At 51.3% G+C, this 14,574-nt stretch overlaps 1 protein-coding gene across 3 annotated transcripts in view; it reads right to left on the reverse strand.

Moving 5' to 3' along the window:
- KIF2C (kinesin family member 2C) overlaps positions 1–14,574 on the reverse strand; it is a 35,939-nt gene that overhangs the window by 17,116 nt on the left and 4,249 nt on the right. For 2 of the 3 annotated variants that reach the window (XM_090046660.1, XM_090046659.1), the window contains exons 3-12: positions 10,199–10,306; positions 9,854–9,902; positions 8,106–8,153; positions 6,592–6,714; positions 5,368–5,481; positions 4,882–4,982; positions 3,476–3,571; positions 1,748–1,802; positions 1,494–1,656; positions 421–511 (exon numbers count right to left, since the gene is read on the reverse strand). In XM_090046660.1, the coding sequence (XP_089902786.1) occupies positions 421–511; positions 1,494–1,656; positions 1,748–1,802; positions 3,476–3,571; positions 4,882–4,982; positions 5,368–5,481; positions 6,592–6,714; positions 8,106–8,153; positions 9,854–9,902; positions 10,199–10,306 (948 nt within the window). The remainder of the gene's footprint in view (positions 1–420; positions 512–1,493; positions 1,657–1,747; positions 1,803–3,475; positions 3,572–4,881; positions 4,983–5,367; positions 5,482–6,591; positions 6,715–8,105; positions 8,154–9,853; positions 9,903–10,198; positions 10,307–14,574) is intronic. The other variant, XM_090046661.1, reaches the window with a different exon arrangement.

Consider the following 14,574-nt stretch of genomic DNA (forward strand, 5'->3'; position numbering starts at 1 on the left):
AAGCCATGAGACGATCACCAGGCCAGGATCCTCCTTTCCACGCCCACAGGTCTGGGGGTTCAGATACTCTGCCTATTCAGTTGGGCATTCTGTATGCAAGCCCCAGGTCCAGAGACCTGGGAGTTCGGATGCCCCCAGGCACACTTGATCTTAGCCAAGTGGCCTATTGCTGTCATTTTAGAGGATGATAGTTGCATAGTAGGTAGGGTCAGAAGGGACCAGAGCAGATCGTCAAGTCTGACCCCCTGCTGTGGGCAGGAAAGGATGCTGAGGTGAAATGACCCCAGCAAGGTGTTCATCCAGCCTCCTTTTGATAAAAAAAAGAAGATGCAGTTTCTAGAGAAAAATCACTGAGGAGCAACATAGCGTTGCACCAGGTAGGTTGGGACAACTAGAGACACTGCAAACCCAAGCACTTACATGCGTTTTGCCACTGCCCGTTTGGCCATATGCAAAACACGTGGCCTTCCCGCCCTCAAAGATCGTCTGCACAAGAGGCCTTGCGGTGAACCTGGGAATTCAGAACACAAAACCTAGAGCTTAGTGGGGGCAGATGACAGGACACTGAGCAATGGGCTCTAGCTGCAGCAAGGGAAGTTGAGGTTAGATATTAAGAAAACACTCTCTCCCATGGAGGGCCATAAAACACTGCAACAGGTTCCCCAGAGAGGTGGTGGAGTCTCCATCCTTGCACGTGTTTAAGACCCTGGTAGACAAAGCCCTGGCTGGGATGATGTAGTCGGGGCTGGTCCTGCTTGGAGCAGGGATTGGACTAGATGCGACTCCTGAACTCCCTTCCAGCCCTCATTGTCTGTGATTATGTATAAAGACAAGAGTAAGGCACAGTGGAGGCCATTTCCACCCAGGAATCCCAACAAAACAAACAATGCCAGGAGTTAAAAAAAAAAAAACACTCGGTGTCAGGCTGATGCTGCATTGGGGTCAGGAAGGAATTTCCCCCCTGGTCAGACTGGTATGGGGTCAGGGCAAGGGTGTTGCTTTCTTCTGTGGCCAGGGCATGACCTCTGCCTGGGATCTCTCGAGTGTATATTAACAACGTTCGGAGCAGTGGGACATGGGCTGCCGCGGTCCCCTGCTTCCCTGGGGCAGGTCCAGGCACAATGCCTTGTGTTGTGTCAGGGCTGACTAGTTCTGCTAAGAGCCTGGGCAGTGGATTTCTATGGTATGGTTTGGATAGGGCTGGGCCTGAATGGGGTGGAGGGCTGGACCAGACGACCTCTGGAGGGCCCTTCCAACCCGATTTCTCTTGGACTATGACTGAAACTTCACCAAGAGGCTTAATGGACATACAGCCTGCTGGTTTCTAACCAAATCGGGGGTAGTCAGATGTGACCTTACAAGCACCTGCAGATCGAATGCCCCTAACTACATAACCAGAGACAGCTGCTTTCAATTTACTCATGAGACAGACTACATCTTATGGTGGAGACAGACTAAGTCGTCTGCCTCCACCAAGTGGCAAAGTCCATTACCTATACACCATCTCGTTGGAGGCCGTTTCATCAAATGAGTAGTCAAATTTGAAGGCTTGGTTTTCCAGGTACTTGGTGAGGTCCACCTTCAACTTGGGCTCGTGCACCAGCAGGACGTTCTTGCTGGGAACTGTGATCACGTCACATTCCTTCTTGAGACGCTCTGTTGAGGGCAATGTTCGGTACGTCACACGAAGGAGGCCATGTCCAACCCCGCTCAGCGCACAGGGCAGGCTTCACCCGTTCGTGCTTACCTTGCTTATTGAGGGGCCGCTTCCTCACACAAACACAAATCCTGTGTTCTTCTATCTGGGGGAGAAGGATGACAGGTTACCAGAGACCGAGCAGAGAGCTCCAGGACTCCCCAGTCATGTATGTGCCGTCTCAGGCTGAGCCTATGCTATGGAGCAGCTGCTGCTCAAACTATGGCAGGAGTGCTCAGGCAATGAGGCTGCTGGGGAGGACACAGCCTTGCTGGAAAGAACTTTTCTGCTGCTCAAGATTCACCTGCTCCTGAAAAGTGACAGCTGCTTTGCCGCATGATCCCTTCCAACCAAGCCCTGCCAGCAGCCTTCCATCATGAGAGACTGAGCCAAACAGAGGAGCTGTTTTTTGCAGCCACTGGGCTGAATTCAGCCCGTACAAGACTCCACAGATTCGGTAGCCCATCAGGGCTGGCTTTGATCCTATCGGTTTGCAGTCAGTGGGGGGAGGTGTTGACTAGAGGAAAGCGCTAGGCAAATGCCCGTGGCTTGTACAAACATGATGCTGGCTGTAGGTCGTAGAATCATAGAAAACCAGGGTTGAAGAGAGCTCAGGAGGTCACATCTAGTCCAACCCCTGCTCCAAGCAGGATCAGCCCCAACTACATCATCCCAGCCAAGGCTTTGTCTACCCGGGTCTTCATAACCTCCAAGGATGGAGATTGCACCACCTCTCTGGGTAACCTGTTCCAGCGCTTCACCACCCTCCTAGTGAAAGCTTTTCCTAATATCCAACCTCAACTTCCCTCGCTGCAGGTTGAGCCCATTACTCCTTGTCCTGTCATGTGCCCCCACTGAAAACAGCCCAGCTTCATCCTCTTTGCACCCCCCTGCAGGGAGTTGAAGGCTGCTGTTCAATCCCCATCAGTTTTCTCTTCTCCAGACTAAATCAGCCCAGTTTCCTCTCCTCACCAGTCATGACCCCCAACCCCCAAACCATTTTGTTGCTCTCCGCTGGACTTTCTCCAATGTGTCCACATCCTTTCTGTAGTGGGGGGACCACAACTGAACACAGGACTTCAGATGTAGCCTCACCAGTGCTGAATAGAATCACTGCCCTCGATCTGCTGGCAGTGCTCCTCCCAATGCAGCCCAGGATGCCGGGAGCCTTCTTGGTAACTGCTGGCTTCTGTTCAGCTTTTTGTCCCCCGTTCCCCCAAGTCCTTTTCTGCAGAGCTGCTGTCCAGCCAGTTGGTCCCCAGCCTGTCCCAGTGCATGGGACTGCTCTGTCCTAAGTGCAGGACTTTGCACTTATCTTTACTGAACTGCACAAGATTTCTTTTGGTCCAATCCTGCCTCGCAGGAGATCCCTTTGCCCCAATCACCTGTCGTGGAGCTTGCTGCGCAGCAATGGAACACTACATGTGGTGGTCTGGAGTACAGCTTTGTCACGAGAAGATCACTCCAGCTATCTGGGTGTTTAATGAAAGCTCGAGCAACTCCAGAGGTGATGCAACCCCCTTCACTGCTTTGTCCACTGACCTGGTTTGAATGTTACCCTTAATGTTTAGCCCACAGCTCTGGTGCAATAGGAACAAGCTCAGCCAGTCGAGCACAGTGGGACTCTGTTCTAGCTCATCCATACTTCTACTAGGTTACGCTAAGCAAGTACCAAGGCCAATGTTTCTGGCCAGGTTGTAGCCCCAGCCCCAGCCACAGCATGATGAAAGGCAGACTCCCGTGGTATTTCCATGGCAGTCGGTGCCAATATTGACTCACCGGATCATCCATGGATATGGGCCGACAGGCCAAAGTTGCTTGGACTTCTTTGATCATTCGTGCAAACTCCCAGTTCGGGCAGCTGCTGTCGAATTCCTGCAGGTCAATGACAGGCAATAAGGTATTTCAGCTGCTACAGGCCACAGCCAAGAGGGTGTCAAATACCAACACTAGGTGCCCTGGTCTGTAGAGGAACCCCATGGTGCTGCAAATCACCTGCTGGAACATTTAAGGCCAGGCAGGGGGACTTGTCCCATGCAGCAGGAAGGACAACTTCCAAGGAGATCCGCAGTTGCATTCTGCTGCTGTTCCTCCTCACTGCCTACATCCACTGCCCTCCACCAAGACACCTAGGATTTCCCACTTCCAGCCCACTGCTGCCTCGCGGTACCACCACATCCAGCATGCTAGCCCTGTACAAAGCACAGCACAGCACAGCAACACTGGAGTCGGCAAGGGCTCCACCATGCTGACAAAGATGCCACACCATAGAAAACTAAGGACAATCAACCCAGCGTTGAGCCAGCTCCCTGCTTTTTCTAGGGCCATGATTCTCATCCAGGGTACTGCAGTATGATGGGGTGCCTGGAGATCATTTCAAAAGTGCCAAGCAGTGTTTGCACTGTTAGGATTCACAAGATAATCCCAGATTTCATTTAGGAATCTGTATTGCTAAAGTCATTCCGCCCAGCTTGCTCAGCTCTTTGCAATGGGAGAATTCCTCTAATTTTTTTTCTGTAGTCAAAAAAAAGGAGTGAGAACACAGAGCTGGCATTTCCCAAGGGGTGTCTTGTATTTAAGAGGTTGAGAACCACTGATCTAGGGAGGACAGCAGGAGAATCCTGCACCAGCAGCTCTCCCTTGTGAGGCTTCATATGGCCAAGAGAAGAGAGGCCACGCAATAGAGATCTAGCACGGTCTACAGCCTCATTATCTGGTTACAAGCTCTGTAACCATATGACTAGCTCAGCTTGATCTGCCTGCCCTGCGATGAGGTTTGCCAGCAGCCTGCCTTACGCCGTCAACAAGCTCCAGAGCTGCACTTGGCACCAGGCTGCTTTCTAGGGCTAGCAGCGGTTAGTAGAGTTAGCTCAGCTCAGAGACCCAGTGGAGTCAGGTGGAGTCTACTGGCACAGCAAAAGACCTGCAAGAACATTGTGAAGCTCCACCTGCTGCAGCAATCCCTGGACTGGCAGAAAAAAAACGGTCAGGGAATTAACCACCCTCCCCCAACATCCAAAAATCAACTACCTGAGATTCCTAAAGAGATTCTATCTATGAGAAGAGCCTTTTAAAGAATGCAAAGTAATCCAAAAAACCCATGCTCGATATCCAGCTTGCCCAATATGCATACACTAACCCGGTTTCTCCGTTAGCTCTGTTTTATAAGCAGTGCCATTCCCCACCTGTGCCCGTTTCGTCCTGATTTCACTATTCTGAGCTCTCTTCTCTTCCCTCTTGTTCTTCATCTTCTCCATCTCTTTCACGATATTAGATTTCCTCCGAACTGAGAAAAAAAGGACATATCCATCACCCCTGAAAAGCAGTCCCGTCTAAAAAGAACCCCCCACCCTTTGTCTAGGCCTAGGTTAATGACATCCCATTTGCACAGAGCCCTATCTTCTAGAGAGCGATCCTTTGGTGTGTTCTGCTTTCAGTGCTGCCTTCCCAGAAGACATCTACTTTGAGAAACCAGTTCGAGAGCTGGCACGTCCAAACAGATGCAACTTGACAGCAAAATGACCTTTTAACTGGAAGCCACCGAGGGGTGTCTTAGCACCCCTAAAGCACTATTGAGTGAAGGTTGCCTCAAGTATAGGGAAACCAAGCCCCAACAGACGCTGCTGCAATGCTGATCAACAAGTCCACGCTCCTCCCACTGCTCCCTGTACCTGGATATGAGGAAGAGCTGCTCCTGGCAGGGGGAAGATGTTCTTCCACCATTTCGTTTGCCAGCGAGGATTCTGTAGCACAACGCTGCCTGCTAACCCGGGTTTGACTGATGGCTGAAGGGAAGTGCAGCAATGGAAGAGCATTGATTAGGCCTCAGAAGCAAGGACAGAGGGTTTCCGTGTGCAAAACCCAGAGGGCAGAGAGGGTTCAGGGAAAGGGGAAGAGAAAAGAGGTTTGTGCCATGAGAGTTTGGGCCAAACAACAAAGGGCACAACCATAAAGAAGCACAAGGGCCATTCTCACCTGGGCTAGGGCAGGGGGTGACAACCCTTTGAGCAGCAGCCATGTAAGCTGAGCTCGTTCCAAAGCAGATCATGACACTCGTGACCCTGCACCGCTCAAGTTCTGGCTCCACGGGGTGTGTGACATCACTTAGCAGGCTGGGTCCCACCCACAGGCTGTAGCTTGCTGACCCCTGCATTGAGGTACTGCAGAATTCAGGTGCAAGACTGGCCTTTATGCTGCTGTACAACTCGTTTACAGGGACACGCTGCCTTCGGTTTAACAACCACGTGGCATTTTCATGTAGCCCCCCAGGCTCCCACCCAGCTGCCACTTGCTCCATCACTCTGGCTGCAGCAGCAGCAGGGGTCTCCAGGCTCCCCACTCTCCCTCGGCTGCTGCTTCCTGCCCGCATCCCAGAGGGATTGGGCAGGGCGGCACATCCTGTGATACTAAGGGACCTGGTGGCCTGGAGCACCTGTGCTCACTGAAAAAAGCAGAAGAGAGGACGTAGCCTGTGACCAGGGAGCTGAGGGTAAGGCCAGGGAATGGGGAGTGCAGCAGCAGGGGTGCCTGCCTGTGCAGCCTCCAGTGGCTTAGAAGTCAGACAACCCTGCTTTAGGCAACAAGTGTATTAATGGTGTGATCACATAGCATCGTTAGCTGCCTGTGCACCTGCCGTCTTCCCCTGGCCAGCCAGAGGTCTGCCATTCCCAAGAACTGCAGCTAGCGACACTTGGTTACACAGCCCCGATAAACCAACGTCAGGTTTACTCCTGGGTGTGCAAACAATTGGCAACATTTACCTCCATCGCATCAGGAGGCTCTGCCAGGTGCCTCAAGACCCTCGTCAACGGGCAGAACCTACTTTCCAGCCAGGCACCAGCCTCTCACAACCTGTCCCGCTCTGCATGCAAAGCATTTACCAGCCGGCCACTCACCTGGAGCTGCCACAGCATTTCTTGCTTGCATCGAAGAGGACGGATCCACCTCCATCTCATTTTCTTGGAGCCTGCTCTGCGCCTCTGTGATGACAGACATCCTGGTGACTCTCCCACGTACGGCTGCGAGGACAAGGGAAACGAGGTCAGCATTTCTGGGCACTGGGCATGGAAGAGGCCCGAGTAGCACACAGCAGTACAGAACCTAATGTGGTTACACCAATGGCAGCAGCATCTTGGAGGCTTTAGGGAAGTGAGGGAGGTGCAGTGGTGAGCTAGCCAGGCAGCTGGGTGAAAGGTGCTCATGGGGGTGCCAGCAGCAGAAGACAAGACCACTCAGATGGGACCTCAGACCCGGGGGACCCCCTCCCTTGTCCCACTTGGTCCAGAGAATGCCAGGATTCATTAGCTGCAGTTCACGAGCTGCCATTTACCAAGGGGGCAATTCAGAAGCTCAGGGTACTGGGAATTGCCCACAGAGCCTCGCACATACAGGCTGGCAGATGGGCTCTGTGGTGACAAAGGGGCAGCAGTCCAGCAGCTGAAAGGAGCATGGCTGTCTTGGCAACAAGCCTCCCCTGCCCAGATGTGCCCCACCACCTGGCTTCCTTGAAGTCCTTGTGCTGGCTCCTGAAGGAGAGTGACAATGACCGCCCCTCTCGCTCTCCTGCCAGGTCTGGCATGAGGAAGCTGCTCCGGGGAAGCACTGTGCCCATCACCACTGCTGCAGCAATGCCCCCTTCACTTAACAGCTGTGGAGCTGCTGCCTCTGTGATAACACTGCACTGCCCCAACAAGCTACTGGATAAATACAAGGAACATCCTCACGGTCACTCAAGACAGCAGCCAGCTTCCTACTTGGAGGAGTTCCGGGAGCTTCTCAACACCGGTGCCTTAGCTTAGGATTGCGTCAGGGACCCTCTCAGGGAGCCCAGCCTGGGCAACTGCACCTGCCTTGGGCTTCTGGCTGGCAAGCACTGCCCAGCTAGTTGACCAGCTTGCCTTCCCGAGCCAACAGGTCTGAGCTAGCCTGCTGCGGCCAGCCTCCTGGTCCCCGCTCCATCCTTGGACTCCAACTTTGGACCCATCTCCTGACCCTGCTTGGCTCTGTTCTTGGTTGATAACTTGGCATCTGATTCCCAGACACTGCCCCTGGCTCATGCTGTGGACTCTCCCTGGATTTCCTTCCAAATCTGGTAATTTGGCTCCTGAACTCTAACCCAGCTTCTGGCTCCTATCTTCCCTCAGGGACCTAACCCCTAGGCCATACTGCCCATGATCTGGCCCCTTCAGACTGTTCGGCAAAGTAAGCATATCAGACTGACAGTCTGCAGTCTAAATCTTGGATACCCCCTCTGACTGACCAATAACGATGCTGAAGCCAGAGTCATTTGCACATGAAGAATCAAGACTCCTTCCCCGGGTTTATGATTAGCAAGCATTCTGGGTAAGCCCTCTCCACAGCATTGGCAGCTGTGCCTGTGAAACATGCAGACCTCATCAGACCCCTTTACCTGGCAGCTGCTGGTCAGGTTCAGAGACCGTAGGTGTCACTTTTGCAACTTTAGGAACAAAACAGAAGGAGATGTTCATCACACTTGGAAAGAGCAGATGCCACGCATCGCAAGGCACTATTTCCAAACCCAGGCTCGCCAGAGAGCTGGGCAGGAAGGCCACTCTGCTACAGAAAGAAGCTGCAGATTCGGTTCATGGGGTTCTCACAGTACAGGCCACTGCAAAAAGCTTCCAGAATTTACAAGCTTTGGGTTTGAGGTGACGGGGCCCACTGCACCCTGAGGGACTCCTGTTTCCTTACAGAGCTGTAATACCCAAAGCTGGGATTCAGCTTGCTCACCTTTGTGCTACAGGGCTTGAAACAAGGTGAACTCAAGTGGCCTCGAGTGAGATGTGTTGGAGCTAACGGAAGACTGAAAACACCCTGCTCTGTGAGCTGGCCTTGCACTTGGTGATGGGGACCACACGTAGACCACATGCCCAACAGTCACAGGTCTCTGCTGCAGAAGAGCAGTGGGGAGCTCGGGATGGCACATCCCACCTGTCAGGGACTGGCTGCAAAGCCCTTTGTTTCTTCAGCTGGCCATTCGCTTCCCGGAACGGAGCTGCCCAGACAGTCACTGCTGTGCCCCAAGATACCAACCAGTTCCCAAACTTGATGGAGCAGTCTAGGTTTAAGGCCATTATGGCTGCTGTGACAGATTCACACTGGTCCTGCCCTACAAGTCACCTTTCCCCTCCAGCATCACACAGGACCGAGGGGCAGGGCAGTGCTCACAGCATGGACTCTCCGAAGAGGACAAATGGTGGCCAACAGGAGGCTTGCATGAACACGGGAATTTCTTCACCCCATCTCTGCCCCTTTCAGCAGCACCTGCTTCCCCTTTCCTCATCCTTTGTATTTAACAGCCCAGCTCGGGTTAGAGGTGGGCAGGGCTAGGACCAGCTTATAGGTAGTCAACCCCTGCTCTAAGCTGCCAACCTATTGTGCCTTCTGCCAGTGCATGTGAAGGGGGGGAATAGGCCTAACTGATGCCCTGCAAGGGCAGGCAACCTTGCTGGGACCGCTCCTCTCCATCTTTTCACACCACTCTCCTCTGCTAAAGTCTGTCCCCAAACCATTTTGGTCTGTGAGCTCAGAGGCTCTGACCTACACAACGTTCGTGCACACATTGGCTAGTCTAGAAAGCCCAGCAAGAGCCAGGCCTCCACTATTGTCTTAGCAGACTGTTCAACAGATGCACATCCCCTTTTCACTCCTAGTGTTTTCTTGTTGCTTCCATTTTTCTCCCCATCTTATAGCTCAAAGAAGGTAGCCCTTTCCCTGCTCCGGAGGGCTCCATAGCACCCGCTTCCCTTGCACTGGAGAATGTATTAAATTAGCTGCTGTAAGAATTTGCTTGTAACTTGTGAGTGGAACAGATTAAGTGAGAGCTATGGGAAAAGGCAAGTGACAGCTTACCAGCCCTCCAGTTTGTGCGCTTGCTCACCCACAGAAGCACTAGAGCAGCCTGCTGGCAGAGGGACTGCACTGGGGCATGAAGGCATCTGAACCCTCTTAAAGGTAATCAATGTACTCAAAGCCTTGTGACTTCTGAATTGAATCTGTAACATTATGTAGGTATCAACACAAGATCTTGATAATCAGACTGCGGAGACTGACTTTTGTTGGACCACATTTCTGACACAGGACAAATAGCAGCAGTTCCCAGGACTACAGGAGAGGAGTGGAATCAGACATTCTTACCTTCACGCGGGGCAGGGATTTTTGACGATGTTGTTCTTCGCTTGAATGTCTGCAATAAGCAATAGACTGCAGTCACCAAGGGGGATAAGTTCCTAAATCACGTACCACACCTGCGTGTTAGGACAGTGTCACTTACTTAAAAGTGCTCCTTATCTATTTCAAATGGTAGAACGCTCCACAAACCCACCCCACTATAAACCCTACCTGCACATCCATAGGGTTAAAGGGTCAAAGTAGACTTCAAGAAGCAAATACTTATTTTGCTACAGAGGCATTTACATCTCCACCTGCCCCTGCTTGAATTTCAGCACCATGATAAAGTCTGAAGCATTTGAGAGCACTGACCTGGACACCTACATTCTCCTGCAGAGGAAAGTTCTCTTTCACCTCAGAGGGGCTAGGAATTTCTTCAACGATCTCAGGATTTATAGCTATTACATCATTAATCTCAATCTAGAAAGGCAAAGACAAGGGTCAGAGAGAAAGGAAAAACATTTCCACCAACAAAATAGTAAATATCATAATGCCCCTTTACAAATCCATGGCGCATCCACACCTTGAATGCTGTGCCCAGTTCTGGTTCCCACACTTCAGAAAGGATAATCCAGAGAAGGGCAACAAGGATGAATGGGGGGACCGCCACACAAGGAGAGACAAGACCAGGCCTGTCCAGTTTAGAGAAGAGATACTCGAGGGGAGACATAGTGAGAATTACAAAATACTAAATGGCAAAGAGAAAGTCAATAGGGATTTATTATTTACCACCTCTCTCGATACAAGAGCCAGCGGTCGTAACATGAAACGAGCAGGCTGCAAGTTTAAAACTAACACCAGGAAGTGCTTTTTCACCCACTGTGGAATTAAAGGATGGGACTCATTGCCACCGATGTTGCCAAAGCTGACATTTTAACCAGATTCAAAAAGGGACTGGATGAATTCTTGGAGATAAGTGGCATTAGTAGCTATGGAGCTCAGGAGTGAGGGGCACAGGCTCTGAATCAGAACTGCCTGAACCCTAAATGCTGGAGGCTGCAAGTGGGAGAGAAACAATGGAGAAAAACCCCGCTCAGACCCAGTCACTCTCCCTTCCAGCCTCCGTGCTCTGCCACCGTGTGACGCAGGGCGCTGGGCAAGACAGGCCTGGGGTCTGACCCAGCACACAGCACATCTCACGTTCTTAGCTGTGATGGAAGACTTAACAGCCAAATACCAGGCTTAAACAGATCTGAGCCACCCACCTGCTAGATGGGGAAATTACGGCCTGTTCTGACTAACAACATAGCATTTTAAATCCCGCTCCAACAGTCTGAAATTTAAAAGAAATGGGGTTTTGTTTTACTGTTTTTTCTACCAGTAGCTGCCAGTCAGGAGCCACCGGCACTTCTGGAGAGATGGGCAGGACAGGCTCAGCACCAGTCAGTTTAATATCTAGGGCAGGACAGGCTCAGCACCAGTCGGTTTAATATCTAGGACAAAATATGGCTCGTGGGCTGTACCCAACCTGCCAGTCAAGCCTATCCAGCCCACCAGCTTGCTGCCAGGAGCCTGAGAAGGGAAGGCTGTGCCCCGTGCCGCTCGACTGCAGTGTGCCAACTCCTCCACCCCACCCCAGCTTCCTGTTGGCTCTGCAGGTGTTGGCATCCCCCCGCTCACCCAGCCCAAATAATTGCCCACCCTTGCTCTAGGGGCAGGTCTTAGCAAACCCCAGTCACCGCATGGTTTTTGCTCCCAGAGAGTGGTGCAGGGTTCCAGAAACCCTAAATCCAGGAAAGAGCTACTTACACTGAGCTAAATGGAGGACCAAGGTTTAATCCAAGAGCATTTTCTGGACTCCCTCCAGCTGGCTAGAAGCATGTAAAGTGCTTTCACTTCAGCCCACCTTCTTGACACAGCAGCGACATCATAATCCTGCACTGACAACATTCTCAGCTTTGGAAAAGCGTGATGTCACAAGTGTCCTCAGGGCAAGGGGAAGAAGTGGGGAGAGGATCTCAGAGGATGAAGACTTGGCCATACTGGCTCCTGTTTCTAAATCTCCACCTTTTATCAACAGCACAGTGCCAACTTTGGGAGAGTCCGTATGCACAGGGCTTGGATGATATATTACTGCAACCTCCGCAGAAATTCAGCTACCCTTGACATTAAAAACAGCACCACTGCTGCACAGAAAGTTCCTATTTTATACAGTCTTTTTAAAAGGCATCACTGGATAAAAATAAAGGCCATACAAAGAGCAAAAAGTCATCATTTAAGCCTGCCAGACAAGTGAAATGGTGCATTGTCGCCAAGCACTCAAAATTAAAGTACCTGTCAAATTTTATAGATTAGACCTCACCTAAAATTAGTCCACTTGAAAATGAAATGGTGTGACGTGCATTCATGCAGGTGGGTGCAGGTTTAGTGCATTTGAGAACTGGCAGCTCTTTCTACAGGCTGCCTGTATGCAACCCATACAGGGTTCAAAACAAGTCCCTTTAGTTCTGGAACTGGCCCAACTAAAAATCAGTTATATTTACGGAGACAAGAGTATTGTTTATTCGGGAGCTTATGACTCATTAAGTACTGTATAATTAAGGATTTTCTCTGACTACATCCCTTGTCAAAGATCTACTTCTGAGCACTGTGAAGGGTCACATCACACTCCTGTTAAAGCCTGGCCTTGCAAGCTCAGTCTGAGGGTCACGGATTCTTGCCATCCAGCTCATCTTTAGAGAGCAAAATAATAGATTGCCAATATTACATGCCCTCAGCAAAATTGGTGGGTCTACACAAGTATGACAGAGGGTCTAATTTGGCTGGCAGAACCTGGATTGATGGGGATCAGGCAGGATATGCCAAGAACCCAATTTCCTCTTTGAGGCTTTGCCTTCTCCTTCAGGCCTCCACCTGGCTGGAGTGCTTTGTCTTCTGCCTGTGTGTGCCCTGGCAGTGTCTCAAGTGCAGGTAATGCAATTAACAGCTGGAATCCAACCTGAACAAGAGTCAAGCCCCTTTCTGCTGCAGACCTATTTGACTTCCAAGAAACTAGAAATGTCAGAGCAGCACTACATTTCAGGGTAGTTTTAATGCAGGACATATTGCATCATCAAAAACAACAAACTCAACTCACCATCACGTATTAGGGGCTTCTTGGAGGAAACCTGAACAGATTGTTAGGATGACAGAAAAGTATGGCCAGAAGGGACCTCATGAGGCCTGCTCAAGACAGGATCTTCCCGGACTCACCCATCCCAGCCACGTGACTATCCAACCTGCTCTTGAACGTTTCCAAGGATGGAGATACCACAGCCTCGCTGGGGAGCCTATTCCAGTGCTTGACCCCACTCAAAGTCAGAAAGTTCCTCCTCATCTCCAACCTCAACTTCCCCTGCTGCAACTTGAGGCTGTTGCTCCTAGTCCTGTCCTTTACAGTCGCAGAGAAAAGCCCATTTCCATCCTCGCTGCAATTGCTCTTCAGGGATCTGAAGACTTATCAACCCCCCACCCCAGTCTTCTTTTCTCCAGGCTAAATAACAGGAGCTCTTTCAGCCTTTCCTCATCAGTCTTGCCTCCCAGGCCCCTAATCATTAGAGGCACTGAGCAGCCACATGAAGCTGCTAAACTCACATAAAATAGGACTTGCCAAGTTCAGCAGTGCCAGCTCACAAGGCAAAATGGAAACCCACCATCCTATCAACTTCCCAAGACTTAATAGCACTATAACACCGCTTCAAGGAAGAAGTCACGATGCAGGGACACCTGTAATTGTACAACACAAGAGAGAGGTGAAAGCAGATACATGTAAATTAATAGTAATTCAGATGTATTCTCTCAACTCCCTATAGTCTTATTACAGAAGGCAATGCTCTTTTCCAGTCCATGACAAATGTGGTAAGCATCATCTTCCAGGAGCAAACATAGATTCATCAATGCTAGGGTTTCACAGTTGGTAGGCTAGGGTCGGGAAAGGACCTGAGCAGATCATCAAGTCCAAACCCTGCCGTGGCAGGAAAGAGTAATGGGGTCAAATGACCCCAGCAAGGTGTACATCCAGCCTCCTCTTAAAGACCCCCATGGTAGGAGCCAACACCACTTCGCTTGGAAGTTGGTTCCAGATCCTAGCTGCCCTGACCGTGAAGTAGCACCTCCTGATATCTAATCTGAATCTCCCCTCTGCCAGCTTGTGACCATTATTCCTGGTCACTTCTGGTCGTGCTCAGGGGAACAGGGACTCCCCCAATGCTTGCTGATCCCCTCTGACTAGTTTGTAACAGGCCACTAGATCCCCCTCAGCCTTCTCTTGTGGAGGCTGAACAGGTTCAGGTCCCATCGCCTGTCCTTGTAGGGCCTGCCCTGCTGCCCCCTGATCATGCAAGTGGCCTCCTCTGGATGCTCTCCATGCTCTCCACATCCCCCCTGAAGTGCGGCGCCAAGAACTGGACGCAGTCCTCCAGCTGCGGCCTGACCAGTGCCGCATAGAGGGGGAGGATCACCTCCCTGGACCTGCTTGAGATGCATCTGTGGATGCACGACAAGGTGCGGTTGGCCTTCCTGACTGCGTCCCCGCACTGCCGGCCCATGTTCACCTTGGCATCAATGATGACTCCAAGATCCTTTTCTGCCTCTGCACTGACAAGAAGGGAGTTCCCCAGCCTGTAGATATGGTGCCAGTTCTTCCTCCCCAGGTGCAGCACCTTGCACTTGTCAGTGTTGAATCCCATCCTGTTCTCGCCCGCCCACCT

Source organism: Crocodylus siamensis, chromosome 5 (assembly GCF_052110815.1).
Source record: "Crocodylus siamensis isolate JL-2025a chromosome 5, ASM5211081v1, whole genome shotgun sequence".
NCBI classification, from domain to species: domain Eukaryota; kingdom Metazoa; phylum Chordata; order Crocodylia; family Crocodylidae; genus Crocodylus; species Crocodylus siamensis.